Source organism: Neolamprologus brichardi, chromosome 2 (assembly GCF_056152115.1).
Source record: "Neolamprologus brichardi isolate AB-2024 chromosome 2, ASM5615211v1, whole genome shotgun sequence".
Taxonomy (NCBI): Eukaryota; Metazoa; Chordata; class Actinopteri; order Cichliformes; family Cichlidae; genus Neolamprologus; species Neolamprologus brichardi.
In genome coordinates this window covers 31,026,746-31,043,641 of record NC_142105.1, presented here as the reverse complement: position 1 = coordinate 31,043,641, position 16,896 = coordinate 31,026,746, and the positions used below count along the sequence as shown (strand labels likewise).

Genomic DNA, 16,896 nt, shown 5'->3' with positions numbered 1-16,896 from the left:
TAAACTTTTTCATATCAGATAATATTCTGATAGTATATGGTATAGTCTCATTTAGTAAAATGTTACCAGTTTAAATACAATCTGAATATGCTTATATAAGGATCTGCTAATTCATTTTAGTTTAAAACATCTTAGATTTTTATATTTTAAGTTAAAAAAAAAAAAAAATACAAAAAAAAAAAAAAAAGGTAATTATTGTATATTAAAGGCCTATTCAAATGAGACAAAATAAAAACCAACCTAAGCAATCAAGTACTTTTACATGGTTTGTTTTCAACCCATCTGACCTATGAAAACTGAGTGAATTTAAGGGAATATACAGCTTCAACAAGAGCAAACATTTCATATATATATTTATATTTTAACAGATAGCCTGTTATCTAATAAAGAATTATTACACTCCTTATTAAGCCGATGTTCAAAATTAGACCAGGAATGAAATTTATGTTTATACCTTCTAAAACGATGAGAAACATTTTTCCTCTCCTGCTTGTGCTTCTGTGTAAGAAAATCGGAAGTGCTTGAATAACCAACTGATTTGACATTTTCAAGGAGAAAACATTTTTCTGAACACATCTTACAAATGTAAATGCCGATTGTTTGGTCTTCAGACGGTTTTGTGAAAAGAAGACTTTCAGTCTGTTTTAAGGGCCTATAGTTTTGTTTGTTTTTTTAAGTCACCTTTAAATCACATTCTCGTCATTCACATTACACACACACAGACACATACACACGAGACGGAGTCACAAGTAACGTTTCGTAGAAATTTATTCAGCATTTAAGAATAGAGGATGGTCTTAAAATATGTAGAAACGTCAGTTTAAATAAACCTTTTCGTTCAGGGTAATGAGCAAACATGACACTGTCAAAAACCATCACAGAACAGAATATTTTACAAAAAATAAAACAAGAATTGAACAGTTTACGTGACAAAACTTCGGGTTCACAAGCTAAAAAACAAAAACAAAACAAAAAACAAAAAGTGAAAGAAAAAAAAAAATCTTACTATAAATAAAACTTACGTTTGCGACCCGCACTGTCTTTACATTTCCTTTAACCTAGTTCACTGGGAGGAAGGGAAGAAAAATAAAAAAAAAGAAGACTACAAAATTTGGACACAGTCGAGACAACCGACAGTCTACAAATTAAGTGTAAACATTTATGAAACAACTTTCCATCCAGCTTTTCTGAAATACACCAGCCCCTTCACGAGGCCACATGCCTTTTCATAGAGAGAAAATATGGCATCATTTAAAATATAGAAGTCCAATTCTTCTACATAAGTTAATTGCTCGTACTCGCGATAAAAAGCCTCTTTGCAGCGCAATTTACTCTGGCGGGCTCAACGTTCAGTTTCGATCCATTTAAACGTCTTTTAAAATGGACAAGTCAGAAGATAAAAGCGTGTTTCTCTTTTTTTAAAAACAAAACTGCTGAACGTTGTCTCTTTAGCAAGTTCAAGTATCCGTAACTTTTTGAAAAAGTTTTTAAAGTCTGTGTGTTGGGGTTTTTTTGCGTGCTACTCTCAGATGTGGGTGAGAGGTAGCGTTCCATTAACGCCAGTCCCCGCGGTCTGATAGTGCGGATGGACGCTGTGTAACCGGCTGCTCTGCAGGGATGAATGCTCTGCGCTATCCCCGCCGGGAGGCAGGTACATGCTTATCATATCCCTCAGGTCCCCCAAACACGCCCTCTGAGAGTGGGACGTGATGGCCGGCGGTGGTGAGCTCGGCTCGGTCTTGCACACTGACGCCATGGAGCTCAGTCCCATGGCGCTGGTGGTCTGCTGCGTGTACGCTGGAGACATGCTGTATGTGGAAGCTGCGTTCATGTAGGTCTGCGCCGAAGACATCATCGGGTACTGCAGGCCTGCCATCTCGTACCGGTGCATCTGCTGAATCTGTGGGCTGTTCATGCTGTGATGCTGAGGGTAGGGCAGCTGGTCCGGCATGAGGGAGTACGCGCTGTTTGTCCACCCGTTCATGTGCGCGTATCCGTCCATTCGCTGCCCCACCGACACAGCGTTGTTGACGGGGTTGGTTCCTGGCGCCAACAGTCCCCCGGGTAAAGAATACTTGTCTTTCTTGAGCAAGGTCTTGGTCTTCCTGCGGGGACGGTATTTATAATCCGGGTGCTCCTTCATGTGCATAGCCCGTAAACGCTTGGCCTCGTCGATGAATGGCCTCTTTTCACTGTCGGTCAGAAGTTTCCAGTCAGCACCGAGGCGCTTGCTGATTTCAGAGTTGTGCATTTTAGGGTTTTCTTGAGCCATCTTTCTCCGCTGACCCCGAGACCAGACCATGAAGGCGTTCATCGGCCGCTTTACCCGCTCCTGGTCGCTGGCACTGTTGTTCTTTGCGCCCGGCGCCGAGCCCGAGTTGGACTGCGGGAGCGGGGTCTTGAGCTCGGTTTCCATCATGTTATACATTCAGGCGGCTTTTAGTGTTCACTCACAGGCACATAAAAAGTTCACAAAATAACGCCAAAAGTCAAAGAGGTAGATGTACTGACCGATCTCATAAGATGATGTTTTTCTTTTCTTTTTTGGGAAAAAAGTTCTGCCTTCAGAGGCAAACGTGCCTGCAGGTGCTTCTAGTTTCTCTCCGCTCAAACTGCTCCTTCCTCCACGGCTCTGAAACAGAAGTCTGTAAACTTGTTCGCCAAGCTCATCTGTTAATAGGCCTAGGGGCCGGACCATGTGATGTGGATTGACAGCATGACAATGAGGACCAGGTAACCAATCAGCGCGCGGCTCCCATATCCAGCGCGTAACCAACCAGAGCACACACCCCTGTGTTTTGGTCAGAAGAGGAGGGAGAGGTAAAGTTTTAAAACAGCAGCGCAACTCCAAATGTTCTGGGTTTACAAAATTCTGCAAGACTAAATCAACGAGAATATAAAAGAAATGAACCCGATTTATTTCTTCCTTTTTTGTCTGTGAACGCATCACATTTCTTCTAGTGACAAATTATTTTACTGCTTATTATTTTAGTGCTTCTGAGGTGTTTTTAAGGATTGTAATAGCCTACCATGGAGGCTGTAAAGTACCCATACAACTATAAATTCTTAAAATATGAAACCATATGACCAAACAAAAGATTTGGGATCGGTGTCATTTCATTTGCTGAAGAGGCAGACCCCAACCCTCATGGATTTAATAAGTCCAAGTCATTTTAAAAAAGCGGGATATTGAAATAAAATATGTTACTTGAAAGGAAAAAATGTTTCTTTCTGCCACTTAGTCAAATGTATTGCAAATCTTCTGGAAAATTGCCTCCTGACATTAGTTTGGGGTTTCTATGGTGTCGTGCTCAACTGATGAACCTGAATGTTATTCTTACGTGCTTTTTCTTAAAGTTTTTTAAAAATTTCCCAGAGGTGTTGAATGATTAAATGATCTTGTAGTCACTGTGACAATGAAATCCATGCAATGAGGTTTTGATACAGAATGAGGTTGATAATGGCATTTTTTAGGTTTTATAAATATAATAAAAATATACATTTTGAAAATAAAATAAAGCATCAAAAACATGTATATTTATTGTTTTATGTGATGATAGAGAGATTTCGTACTTCCAAATGTTCCAAATGAAATTAATCGAAATGTTGTGCGTTAGGATCCCAGCACTGGGGAATTTTAATACATCAACGACCTCTTGTGGAGGGGACAGGCTATCTCCTCGGTCCCTGAGGAAAAGTTTAGTTTGAGTGTCCCTCACGTAAACCGACTGGCGGCCCTGAAAATCGTCGCCAGCTGTTGGGTGACTCGTTTTCTCTCATCGACGTTAATGGTTTTTAAAAATGATTTTCAGGGAGTGTCTCCTTACAAACGACTTTGGCCATTGATACCAATCACTCAACTGGGCAAAACTCACACCTGCTAATGATTGGGAGCAAATCGCCCATCGAAAACGCCTGTTAACACCTGAGTATCGACAGGGCTCTTCAGGCGCCGCTCTGCTATGCGCATATTAGAGGGTTTCACACCTCACAGCTTTGGAACTTAAAGGGCAGCTGCTCAAGACCCACCATGTACATGATGCGAAGGGAGTGCAGGCATTTCACTATTTGTCACCATCGGTGAGAGCAAATATTCAGACTGAAAAGCCAGGCTCTTTCTGATTTATAGGTTTCTAACGAGCTACCGATAACATTCCCCAACTGTTTTATTTTCCACTTTACTTAAAAGAAAAACATCAAACACCATATTTAAAGCACTTTGGAAAAAAAAGTTTACTCTCACGACAGATATATATAAAAAAAATTAAATTAAAGGTTTAGACATTACATAATGTATATCTTAAAAGGAGGGGACTGTAGCGCATAGACCCAAGACCGTAATAGTAAATCAGCTGAAAAGAGACATCACTTCATGAATTTAATTTCCACGTTCAATGGGGCGTGACAAACAGAGCGGGAGCAATAAAACTAACGTTCAATTAGTACTCGTCTAATTCTCCGGGACCGGTTATTTGTTTATCGGAGCGAATCTCAGTACTGATCCGCTTGTAATCTTCTTATGGAAATTGACCGGTGGCAGAGAGAGGGAGAGAGGAGGGAAAAAAACAGGCAAAGAGTAACCCGGAGTTTGATAATGAGGGCCTCTGTGCGGCTAATTTCCTAATTAAGGGACCGAGGACCACCAGCACAGTCTGCTCTGATTCAGACTCAACAAGCCTGACGGCCCTAAGGGGCTCTCAGGGCGCACGGCTGCAGGATCCCACTGTTGAATGTTGGGAAATATGTGGATGTCCTGATGGGAGGATGTAACGAGCTTGCAATCACCTCAATCGGGTATAATTTAACGTAAAAAAAATTTAAAAAATGAATGAATAGCGCGTCAGCCTAAGAGCGAAAGTTCCTGTCAAAAAAACAGATTTCAGCGCAGAAATTAGTCGTTTTGTATTTTTAGTCAGAACACACAGGTTATGTGTTTATTACACGCAAAAATGTGTGTTTAATTCTTACATTTGTGTTCTTGCGGTAGGAGCTACAGAAATAAAGGTCTTGTGCAGAGTGTCGGCCTTTAGGCCAACAAATAAAAGCAAACAAAGGATTTATTAGTTCAAGGCTGGAGGGGAATTAAAGTTTATCCAGGATGACAGACTGACACAACGACACATAAATGCCTGCTTTAAAATATAGTGCTCCGAACGCATTAGAGCTTTGTGGTCAGACAGCAACTTTAATAATACACGACAAGGCGCAGGCGCTGCATGCATTCAGCTTTCAACGCCTGATAACAGATGAAATTTATTGTTTTGAATCGTGCTTTTATTGTTGCAGAAAGAGCTTACAGTTCGTTGTTTTCATTTCATTTTTTTTACAGTTCTCAAACAAAGCAGATTGTTTTTCGTTATCAAAAGTCGCACCTCAGATCCACAATCAACATTTTTACGTGTCCATTTTAGACCCCACGACCTCCAGAATCAATAACTTTCTTTTTGTTTCAGCTCAGTGACTGCGGACAAGGCCTTTGAGAAACAGTAATTAACAAAGAATGGCTTTTCAATTACAGCCACAATGGAAACTGTCTCATTAAGATTTGCATGATTTTTTTTTTTTGGACTGGGAATGCAAATGAAGATGCAATTTACGCACGGTCTGCTGTTCCTATTGTGCGGCGTGAATGGTTGCGTCCTCCCAGTTCAACACAGGTAAAATAATATTCACGGGTCATTTAAAGGAATAAAAGTGTCGCTATTATCACCTCTTTATTACACAAATCTGGGCTAGTATCCCTAATGGTAATTTGACGTATTTGACCCGTATATCAGTAAACTGCTTAAAATGTTTAACGTCTGTGCGTAATGCAGAATCATGGCCGGTGGAACATTTTTACTCCCTTAACTGATGACATGAGTTGACACAATTTGGAAAAAAGTGTGCATTTGTCTTTATTTTTTTTTAAAAATCGCAATTTAGTCTTAAAAATCTTTAAAAATCATAACTCTATAAGGATTGTGCATTTTTATTCCCTGCACTGCTTTGGAGAGAGAGGGGGGAAAATAGATATCAGGTATGATCCCCTCTAGCAACAGGTATTTATAAATTAGTTCTTAATAGCTCTGCCTGCTTGATCTATTAGGAAGTGGAGCTTTCCCTAATGTGAGTCTTTGGTTTGCTTTGAGATGTTATCGAAGCAGAGGACTGCACTCTTGTTTGTCAGAAAACTTTAAGAGGCAAACAACAAATTAATATAAAAGACATCAAGTTTTCATTTTATCATTGGAACAAGTTAAATATATTTTATATATATTTTAAAATCTTTGCAAATTCCCTCCACAGTAAGGATGAGCAAGAGACCTTGACTTGAATAAGCACATTTGTTTAAAATTGCTGTAAGCCGGTGTTCACCGCCTGCTGGCAGAAACAGAAGACAGAGAAATCACAGATCAGGGCAGAAAATAAATAGAAGTCAGGTCTTTGAGAGAAACATGTTTTTATCACTGCTCTGTCCTGGACTGTTCCCTCACAAATATGCCATATGAAGCGTTTTAGTTCTCACGAGGGAGCTTGGGAAAGCTTCGAGTACAGGTAGATCGTTAAACGTTCAAAATTTCCGGACGCTACTCTGACAACCGTTTCCGACTCAAGACCATCTGAGGCTGGGAAAGTCTCCAAGTTCAGTTATTAAGGGAACAGATGGACGCTCACACCTTCGAAAGAAGCAAAACACACACTTAGAGGACAGATGCATCGATTTTCAGGAAAGCTTTAGTGGAGTGTTGCAAGTCCGTCATCAGGAGGACTCCAGGCTAATGGAGAATACGGCATTCTTCCCTCCAGTGTAGCAGAGTAATTTGTGCTTTCATTCTTTGTGCTGGTTGGGGAGAGAGAAGCCCAGAAGTGTTCTCCCTGCACTCAACAGTCACCTCGTTCATTTCTGTGGAATGCATACTTCCTACTTATTGACCTCTGCTTGTAAAACAACATGCAAAAAGCTGCTTGCCTCCTGCCGCTGCCTGTGAAGACTGCTTCAAATTTGAGCCTCTTTTTCTCCCCGGCAGGCCAAGCATGTCCTTCCTCATTATGTTCTTATGTGAGCAAGGCCAAGGCTGCTGACACAGACCCAGTGTAATCTCTTTAACCCGCCACTGTCATGAGCAGACAAGGCGTGACCACCCAACACTCTGCTCCATCTCACTTAGCCAAGGGAATAGTTTTTCACCTCATCGCCTCACACTCCCAGGCTTGTAGCTGCTTATCATTTAGGGATGCACATCTGAAACACATTTGATCGCACACATCGAGGGTTAATCACTGTTACAAGACCACTCCATATAATTGCGTGCAGTTAAAAACTCACTGACCCCTGCAGTTGCCATAATTGACGCAAGCCGGTTTTTTTCACTGGTTATTGACTAATGAAGCTAAAGCAAATGAAATTACATCGCAGGAGAGGACATTGGTGGAAGCATTTTTAAATGAATATACAATGATTACTAGCTCCTTGATGTCATTTCTTAGACAAAGACTTTGCACGTTTACTTCGTATTAGGGGATTTGGTATATGACGCGTTAAATGAAAAATAAAATACTAAATTACTGTGAATTATAAGCTCCTATCCATCGAAAGCTAATTTCAATTCAGTTCAAATTAAGCAGAAAATTTCAATAAATGTGGTTTTGCTTCTAAGTCTGTGGGTGAGGTCTGCATTAAGCCATCGAGTGCAAAGTCTGAAACTGCCTCAACTGAAGCCCAGTGCCGTTTCCATTTATAGTGAACATACAAACCTTACATCTCATTTGCTTTTTTTTTTTTTTTGAAGAATTATGAGATGCACTCATGCATAATAAATGGCGTGCAACAAAAGACAAGAGTGTAATTTAAGTCTCCAGATATTTTTTTTCCCCCCTGCAGCAAAGTTATAGTAGTCTGACAGCAAGCTGTTGCCCGATTTTAAAAACGCCTGCACGTGAATGGCATTATCAAGCACTCCTATATGATGATCATTTTAAGTAATGTTAATGCCTGACTAGCTAATTACAGCGCTCATTATTTTCCATGTATCTGTTGAATCATTGCCATGTTCAGTTTTCCCCAAAACAATGGAAACTTCCTCCGTTTTTTGTTTGGAAGAAAGTGCTGAATCGTCACTTTTTGCTTTGCGCCATGCCCAAGCAAGCAGCCCTCTTTTGTTTTAGCCATAATTGAGATCCCAACTAATCTAGCCTCTTTTTTTTCCCTTAAGGCAACAGTCTCTTTGTTAAGCCTTCATTAGTTTAAGATAATATTGTGAGAATGCACAATTAATTTGCAGCGTAACTTTAATTAATTAAATACACCCAATTTTGTAATGTGATTAATGCCGCCAACTTGTTATCTGTGTCCTCCTCCAAAATGAATATGTAACAGCGATACTGCACTGAGCATTAATTGCAGAAATTGTGGCATTTAAGAGGCAAAAACTAGGTGAGGTAATTATAAGAGGTAATTTATTAAATCTTAAATAAAGAAACAAACAAGCATTAATTGATATATAAATCATGAGTACCATAATGTGTAATCTGGCTGTGATTTGGGAGAAAATGACAAATCTTTGTTGCATGCCAAGCACTTGATAAAGCAGATAGTGGTCATAAATTTAGCAGCAGTCAAGGTCTCATTAAAGGAGGCATAATTTAATTAAGAGTTAGCCATCGCCCTCTAAATATATTAATTACCTTGAGCATGACGAGATAAGTACGGTGATTATTGCATATTTCATTAGAGTACGTCTTCTGGGAGAAGAGCAAACTAAGGTAGGAAGCTGGCTGTGTTGACAAGATAATGGATGGGCTGGCCTGAGATGAATTTGGTCACCTTGCCGTGGGTTGGAGCTCGGAGAGGTGAGACAGAGGACAACACAGGTACTCAAGCATTAAGGTTTCCGCCTGTTTACTAGGAATTTAATTTTTAGACTTATATATATATATATATATATATATATATATATATATATATCTATATATATATATATATATATATATATATATATATATATATATATATATATATGTGATTAAATCTCTGTAAGTCTCTAATCATATTTGAATAAATTATTTTTCCAAAGCATTACATAACTATTACCTCAAATACATGATATAAAAAGGTGAATTTAATTTAAAAAAGGTTACATTTTTATTATTAAAAAAATCTGAATGATGCTAGAGCTCATGTCATTTAAAAAAGCACATTTTTAATTTTAGTAATGATTCAAAGTAGAAGTTGCTGTATTGTGATTTGTGTTGTTATATAGAAAAAAAGAAATAAATAAAAACTGTAAGCGTAGAAATAAGAAAAAATCCTGCTTAAGTGTTATTACAAAAGTCGAAACTAAATACTTCTGCCTTTGTTCCGAGTGGCGCGAGCTATTACGGGGACCTAATAATGCTCTGTACTTTTATATTCCACCTGTATCGACTTCGCTTGTCCCTAATATAGCAAAGAGTTACCCCTTTTGTGCCAACTATTTTGTACAAACCCATCCACAAACACACATCCAGACCAGAAGTGTGCAGAAGTGTGCAGGGGTGACGGCTCATTGCCCCATAGACTGATATGTCAATGGAACATACAAGATGTTGCCGCTGTGTTGGAGAGATTTGCAGCCTCGCTCCTCTCCCGCCTGACAGCAGGACAAAGAGCCTAAGCTACTATTATCTGGAAGCAACCTCTCATTCTTGCTTTCATCCTTCTCTTCGCAAACATAGATGTACACAGAGCTCAGCGTAAAGTCACTGATGCATCCGGTGTGCGTGTCAGAGAGGACAAACCGTAACAATTGGGGGTAGTTTTAACATTCTTAAAAGTCAAAATAATTGACTATATAGCATTTTTTGAATAAAAGAAATGTAGCTTGCACCACAGTGATTATTTTATGCTTTTCCTATATATATTTTTTAACATAACAAAGATTCTTTTTATTTCACGTGTTGTAACTTTTAGGTCGATTCTGCAGGATTTGACCGCTCTGCTTTTTCCTGAAATCTAAAACGCTGCTGTATCTGATTAGAACAAAACCAACAGGTGACAAGACGGCAAAGCTAAGCTTCCTCGACTCAAATTAGACTATGTCATAACAAATATAGCATATGTGAGCACACCACACGCAGAGCTTCCTAACCATCATTCCAAATGCCCCCTCCCTTTTTTCTCTCTCTCTCTCTTTACTACTAACCTCCTCCCACTCTGGCCAGAAAATTGAGGACACTCACCAACCTCTCACTGCTTCCAAGGCTGCTGCTGCTTCCCGATCCCTCTGTTAGACACACCTTCAACAGCTGACTGCCAGCAGGCCCGGGAGCAGAACCACGGACTCTAAGATGGCATCAGCAGCCTACAGCCTCAGCCCAGACTCCATCAACAGCCATTTAAACAGGAGTACCTCCAGCAAGGCAGCCCCTCTGTGCAGTAGAGAAATAAAAAGTGTGAGAGCGCCGGGCAGTCACCGGTATGGCAGTGCACACTGCAGCTGAGCTCTCCCTGCTCTGGGACCCATCTCATTCAGCCAAGATTGCTTCATACAAAAGTTGACAATGCACCAGTGAAAGCCATTGTTGATATTCAACATTTTTTAAATAGCTGAGCAGAATAGACAACATGGCAGGCTGCAAAACTTGGCAAGGGAAACTGACCTGGAGCTTCCCGATTTGAAAGGGTTGCCACGCTGGGCGAGAGGAGAGAGCGCTATTGTGTTTAAAAAAAAGAAAAAAAAGAGGGAGAGCTGGTGTGAAAGAGCTCAAAAAACAAAACATCTCCCATCCCAGGAGAGCAGAGTACAGCAGGAAGAGGACAATCACCCTGCACAGTCACGAGCATATATACCCAGAAAGAGCAGAACAATAAAAGGTATGCAATCGGATCCAATTTAAGAACGGGATATTATATTTCTCACTTTTGAACCGAACAATGAAGCGGCCCGGTTAGTTGTTGAAAAGCCCGAACATACGTCATACCTCACGTTCAATATTTTTGCCATGGCCACTATAATTCATCTTCCATGCGTTGGCTTGGCAAACATCCAGATGAATGCCTTTCAGAGAGAGTGATCCATTTCTCTAATGTTGCACACATGAGAGTGATACTGCCCGGCGTTCCTAATGGTGTTCTGTTTCCACTATTGTCGAGCTGACAAGCACGCAGATTGATATGGACATTTAAGAAGCCTTTAACCTTCCACATGTTAAAGCATCACAGCGCTGCTCGTGCCTCACAAGCTATCAATACATCTAATGTAATGTGTAGGTACAGGTGTGTGCGTGCCGGGTAGCCCCGAGGCGGGTCTCAGTGTTGTGTTTCGTGCATCCTCGTGTTTTGCGATGAGATGGGATGGGAAAGGTGAGTGACACACTATTAGCTCTCCCCCAACCCCGCCACAAAAAAGCAGCTGCAATGCATGCTGGGACATTTCTAATCAGCTCAATAAATGACTGCAATACTGTAAACTTTGTGTCAGTGTAACTTAAAAATGTGGTAAATTAATTCATATTCTGACAGTAAACAAAGAAATGATCGGCTGATACTGACATAAACCTAACAACGAAAATATTCTATGGTTTGTGTGGCTCTTCCAGTTTGTGTGTGGCAGTTTTAAATAAAAATCCAGGTTGAACAAAAAATTGCTCCTGTAAAAACTCGAATTATTAATCCTGAATTCAAATCTTTGATTTATAAACAAACTCATGTTTGGTCAGCATAGGTAGTACAACGGACTATTAATAATCATACTAATAATAATAATGGTAATAATAGAACTAATACTACTACTACTAAAAAATAACAATAATACTGAAAATCAATCATTTTTCCATCAGTTTCATAATTTTCATCGTAAACTTAAAAAGATAAAGATTAATGGCCCATGCTTTTTCATCTAAACTCATCTGTAATGTGTCATGTTGCTAAAACTGTTAATCACTACAGACTGCTGCGTGCACAACAGACTTCTTTCTAAGCAGATCAATCGTTTTATAAGTAATGCATTTCATTTCTTGGTCTTAGTGACCCCTCAAAGCGCTTTTAGCACATTTCAACCTCACATTCTATCCACTTCCAGCATTTCATCGACCTCACATCCACGACCAGTTTAGAATCACCTATTAACCTAACATGCATGTGTTTGGACTGGCAGGAAGCTGGAGTACCTGCAGGAAACCTATGCTCACACCAGGAGAATAAAGGCCCCGGCCGGGGGTTTTACCCGAGATCTTCTTGCTTTTATGTGTCAGTGCTAACCACTGCCCCACTCTTCCACATACTACCTATAGGTGAAATTAATAACACCTCAGTTCTCAGTTTCATTATAATAGCAACTGTCAAAAAATTTTCCTCTGAAAATCAGTTCTCTTCAATTTTAGAAAACTTGTAAACTTGCTGTAAAAAGAAACTTTGCCAAATATTTGACCTTCCAAAGGCAGCTTGCAGAGCCTGGAGCAGAACATGCGGGACAACTGAGAAATATATTCAGTAGTGTGAACTAATGCAAAAGTCAAGAACACTCCAAACATATTCTGCACTTGCTCCCATCCGATCAGGCCCTGGAATTTCAGAGGAAGCGCTGTAAGTTTTGTATTGTGTCGTTCTTCCTCATTCCAAAAAAAGGAGGTGGTGTGTGAACAAGGAAACAAGACCTGCCGTGGCCTTTGACATAGGCAGGCTTGGAGTTGTAGAAGTATAATTACATTACATCAAGGAGAAATCGCAGCTCTTAAGAAAGCAGGGCCCACGTAATCTCACAGGTGTGTCTGACAGAGAGACAGTGAGGCAAAGAGAGAGCGAGAGAGACGAGAACCTGTGGCGTCTTTACTGGAAATCCACATCAGCGCCACCCATCACACACTATTAGCTGCCATCAAAGCTCTAATTTTACTCTAACATTACACCCCGCTCCCTGTGCCCCCCTCCTTCCCCTGCTGGTCTGGATGGCGCAGCCTGGTGGGAAAACGACATTCAATCCACTATCCGCCCCATTCAGGCCAAATTGGCAAATGACTGCTCTCCGCCTCTCAGATTGCGGGAAGTGAAAGGTACCACAGCTACCAGCCTGGGCCTCCAAAAGCTTCTTGAGGGGTGGGGAAGGAGCAAGGGTGAAAGCGGGGGGAGAATGAGAACCGGCGAGGCCGAGGAGTGGACTGAGGCGGGTTAACAGCTTTCCTTGTCCTCCTCGGCGGTGACAGTGCTGGACAGAGAGCACAGAGGGGGGAAAAATAGAGCGAGTGAAGAATGCCTACTCAGCAGATCAAAGGAACATCCCCGAGGCCAACGGAAAAGTTGATCTCAATCCCCTAATCACCCACTTTACCACCCCGGGCCGAGCCCTGCGGGCAGATGAGAAAACCGTACACTGAGTTTGGGCGACAGAGGCAGGCTGCACAGACAGAACTTACAAGGCCAGCTTCTCCCAGTCTTTTCTATATGCATTCAAGCAAAAATTCAAAAGAAATAAACCATAAGGACAACAAGCTGTGGCATCGAGTCTGATGAGCGGTAAAAAAAATGTAAAACAAAAACACAAATCTAGCATGTTTCGTATATGACGGCAGAACTCACAGGAAAAAAACCCAACAAAACCAAGGCCTTTCATCACTATTTTACCACGACACGCAGGGAAAAGACACAGAACATATTATGTTAGACACTAACTGGCTGCACCGCTGAATGGTCCTCTTACCGCTAATTAAGTGCTAATGGCAGTTCCCCCTGCAGAGAATACTAATTAATGCTCCATTCTTCTGCGGGCTCAACGCGTACTCCACCACGGCCTAATGAGGGGAGGCAGGTACGTCTTCTCCCAGGCTGGGTTAATAAGCACAACACAGTGGGGTCTAAATAGAGAGGGCCATACTGGGGGGCTGCTTCCTGTTCCCTAATCTTAACAGACCCCCCTCAGAACACTCACAATGAGCCACAGAGGTAATGAAAGGATCGGTCCCGTAAACTCAGAAAATAGGCCACAGCTTATATACCACAAGTGTGTATAATTGTGTAAATGAACATGGAGAAAATTCTATATTAGGTATAAGACAAAGCTTATGTAAAATCCTCCACAGAGGCATTTGGTAATTTTTCTTTATGTCTTTAAATTTTACAACGCAGAGCATTTAATTTTGCACACTGTACAACTATGTGTTGTATACACAATTTGTTTAAGCTTCTTAACAATAAGTACCATGTCAAAATATTTCCGGGCGTCCTGCAGAATTATTACCAAGAAATTGCTGATGTCTCATAGAAAACAACTTCTATTTCATATAGTTTCCAGCACTGCCGAGAAATAAATAAATACATTACCTGTTTGGATGCAGAAAGCCCGGGAATCAGATTCAAAGTGCTGAAGAATGAATGGATGTGCGAGTATGTGGGTGCGTGCGGGAGCGTAAACATAGATTGAGGATGGTATTGGAATTACCTGAGTGAGATAATGGGGGTGCATTAGATTAACTTTCAGTCCTTAAATGCAACACATTTAGGCAATCTTGTCCCCCCAAAACATGTCAGTGTCTGAAAGGCCTCCCTCTCGCTATCAGGAGCCTCTGGTCCCCCACACTGATGCAGCTGGCAAGGCGCTACCGTCGACTGTCAAAACGCAGCGCCAGATCTAGTTATAAAATAATTGAATTTTCATATCAGAGGGGACCAGAGTCCCAGCAGACAATAGGACTGCTGAGTCCTCTCTGATATTGGCTCAGGCCCTTTGCCATGCGCATGAAATCAGTATGTTAATGTTCCAGGGTTTTCTTTTTTTAAGGGCACTTGTGCTCTCGCAATGTACTACCGATGCGGTTTCAAAAAATTGCAACTATTGATAAGTAGGCAGCCAGCAACCCCCTCGACCCCTCCTCCCACCCAGCATGCCACCCCCGCCGCCTCCCCTCCAACCCACCGAGGCTCTAGACGTTCTCGCACCCCCATCCTCCCCCATTATTAAAATTGTAATTTATTTTTCTAAATCAGAATGACAGCTTGCTTTCTTTTCTCTGCAGCAGGCAGTGAATCACCAAGCTTTAATTACTTTCATAACTTCGCTGACCCTGTGAGCGTGCCGCTCTGCCAGAGAAAATGGGACCTCCAACAAAGGCCCTCCACAGCCTCAGCCGCCTTCGGTTCATTCAAAATGCGAAAATTTATCAAACTACGGATTTTATAAGATTTTGTTAACATTTCACCTCCTATCTTTTTCACACTCTCGCCCCCTCCCTACAAAACACCCCCGCCTGGAACAGTTCTGCACTCCCAATCTCCTGGCCCAGCTCCAGAAGAAACTCTGGAGAACTAAACAACCTAATTCCAACTCTCCATCCACACCTCTCTCTGTCTCCCTGTGCTTTTGTTGACTCAACAAGGTCTCCTCGGGTCAAGACAGACAGGGGTCATGCTATTATCAGTAACCCCCTCGTATCCGGGCCGTGGCCTCGGCAGCGCGGAGACAGTCAGAGCAAGGTCCTGGGGCCACAAAGCACAGATCAACAGGGACGAACGGTAAATTTGATCACTTCACAAATCTTTGGCCTGCAGACATCAAGGTCAGGCTTTTTTCAGCAGAGCTGCCAGACTCTATCTCCAAGCTATCAAAGGATTTTCCATCCACAGGTTACTGCCACAAGAGAGTCGTTTTTCTCTGTTTAAAAGCATGAAATGCGCTCAGAAACGATCACACGGATCATGGCCGTGACACCGATGAGTGAGAGAGCCACGTGTGGCTTTAAAGTTGAACAGGAAAAGAGGGTTAAGATACAAGCCTCTCCTGCTTTGTTGCTCCAAAGTTCAGGCATCCTGCTTGTTCGCCAGCGGATCCCTATTTGCTTCGCATTATTCCTGCTGGCTGATTTATTAAAGTAGCTAATATGTTGTAATCCCTGCTATCGCTCTCACCTTCTCACTGGCACACCTCTGTTTTGGGCTGTGCCACTGTGTGAACCAGGGGTGTGCAGGCAGGGTTGGTCTTTTGCTGACTGCCTGATAATTGAATGAGCGATTATCCCTCCCATTAATAGACAATGATACAGAAAGCACTGCCATATGTACAGAATATTAATGAGTGGCTGCAGCGGCCTAGATAAGAGAAGCGCCATGCAGTTGCTGTAATAGGGGTTAAAACAATTTGCCCCCCGCTACCCTATTCCTCCCCGCACACACAGGAACATACGCACACGCCAGCTCCCCGTGTTTTCCCCTCAGCTAATCCTCCACCCTCTCACCAACTAAGCAGGTTGCTTCTGAAAATCTACCCCCCATGGCCTGGACGGATGCTTGGTGCTGACCTCACTGCTACTAAGCTCAGTTGGTTATTGTGTAAGAAATGGAGCAGGGTCTCCTGACAACAGAATGACATGCAAATGATGGGAAACAGAGGGTGTTTTGTGTTTACGTTATGAGCCCTTCAGAATTTTGCCTCCAAAAAGAAAACAATGTTTTATTTTATGCAGCTTTTGCAATTTTTCTTGTAGGATCTCAAGATTTTACAGCTTCTTCCTTCTCTTTACTTTCCACAACTAAAGTGTTTTCTCTTCGTGTTCAAGCTCAAGTGAAGATGCAAGAGGAGTCGAAGCCCACACAGTCACAAAGGCCCATCCTGCGTTTCATCAAAAGTTGCACAGAGTCACGCAGGTGAAACAGCCGGGGCGCTCTTCTGTACGAATCTCCATGCCAATCAATATCTAACATCTATTAGCATTGGAAAGCAATATTTCCCCTTTTACCTTGCAATAATTGTGCTTAATGCTGTGAAGTACCTTATCGTAGGTCTGGCGGCAAAAGAAAGGCCGGTTACCATGGCGACCGTGAAAGCCATTGGTTTCCTTTTCAGCAGAATAATGAACTTCTCTCCTCTGTGTGTCACTCTTCCACTCCACTCGCAGCCTCTCCGATTAAATTGAAGTCCACGCGTCCTTGAAATCCCTCGTCTCTGCCTT

General features: G+C 41.7%; 1 protein-coding gene across 1 annotated transcript; it reads right to left on the bottom strand.

The window, feature by feature from the left end:
* Positions 1-760: 760 nt before the first annotated feature.
* Positions 761-2,658, bottom strand: sox3 (SRY-box transcription factor 3). Its single transcript, XM_035912763.2, has one exon. The coding sequence runs from the start codon at positions 2,426-2,428 to the stop codon at positions 1,526-1,528; it is 903 nt and encodes a 300-aa protein (XP_035768656.2). The 5' UTR covers positions 2,429-2,658; the 3' UTR covers positions 761-1,525.
* Positions 2,659-16,896: the final 14,238 nt, after the last annotated feature.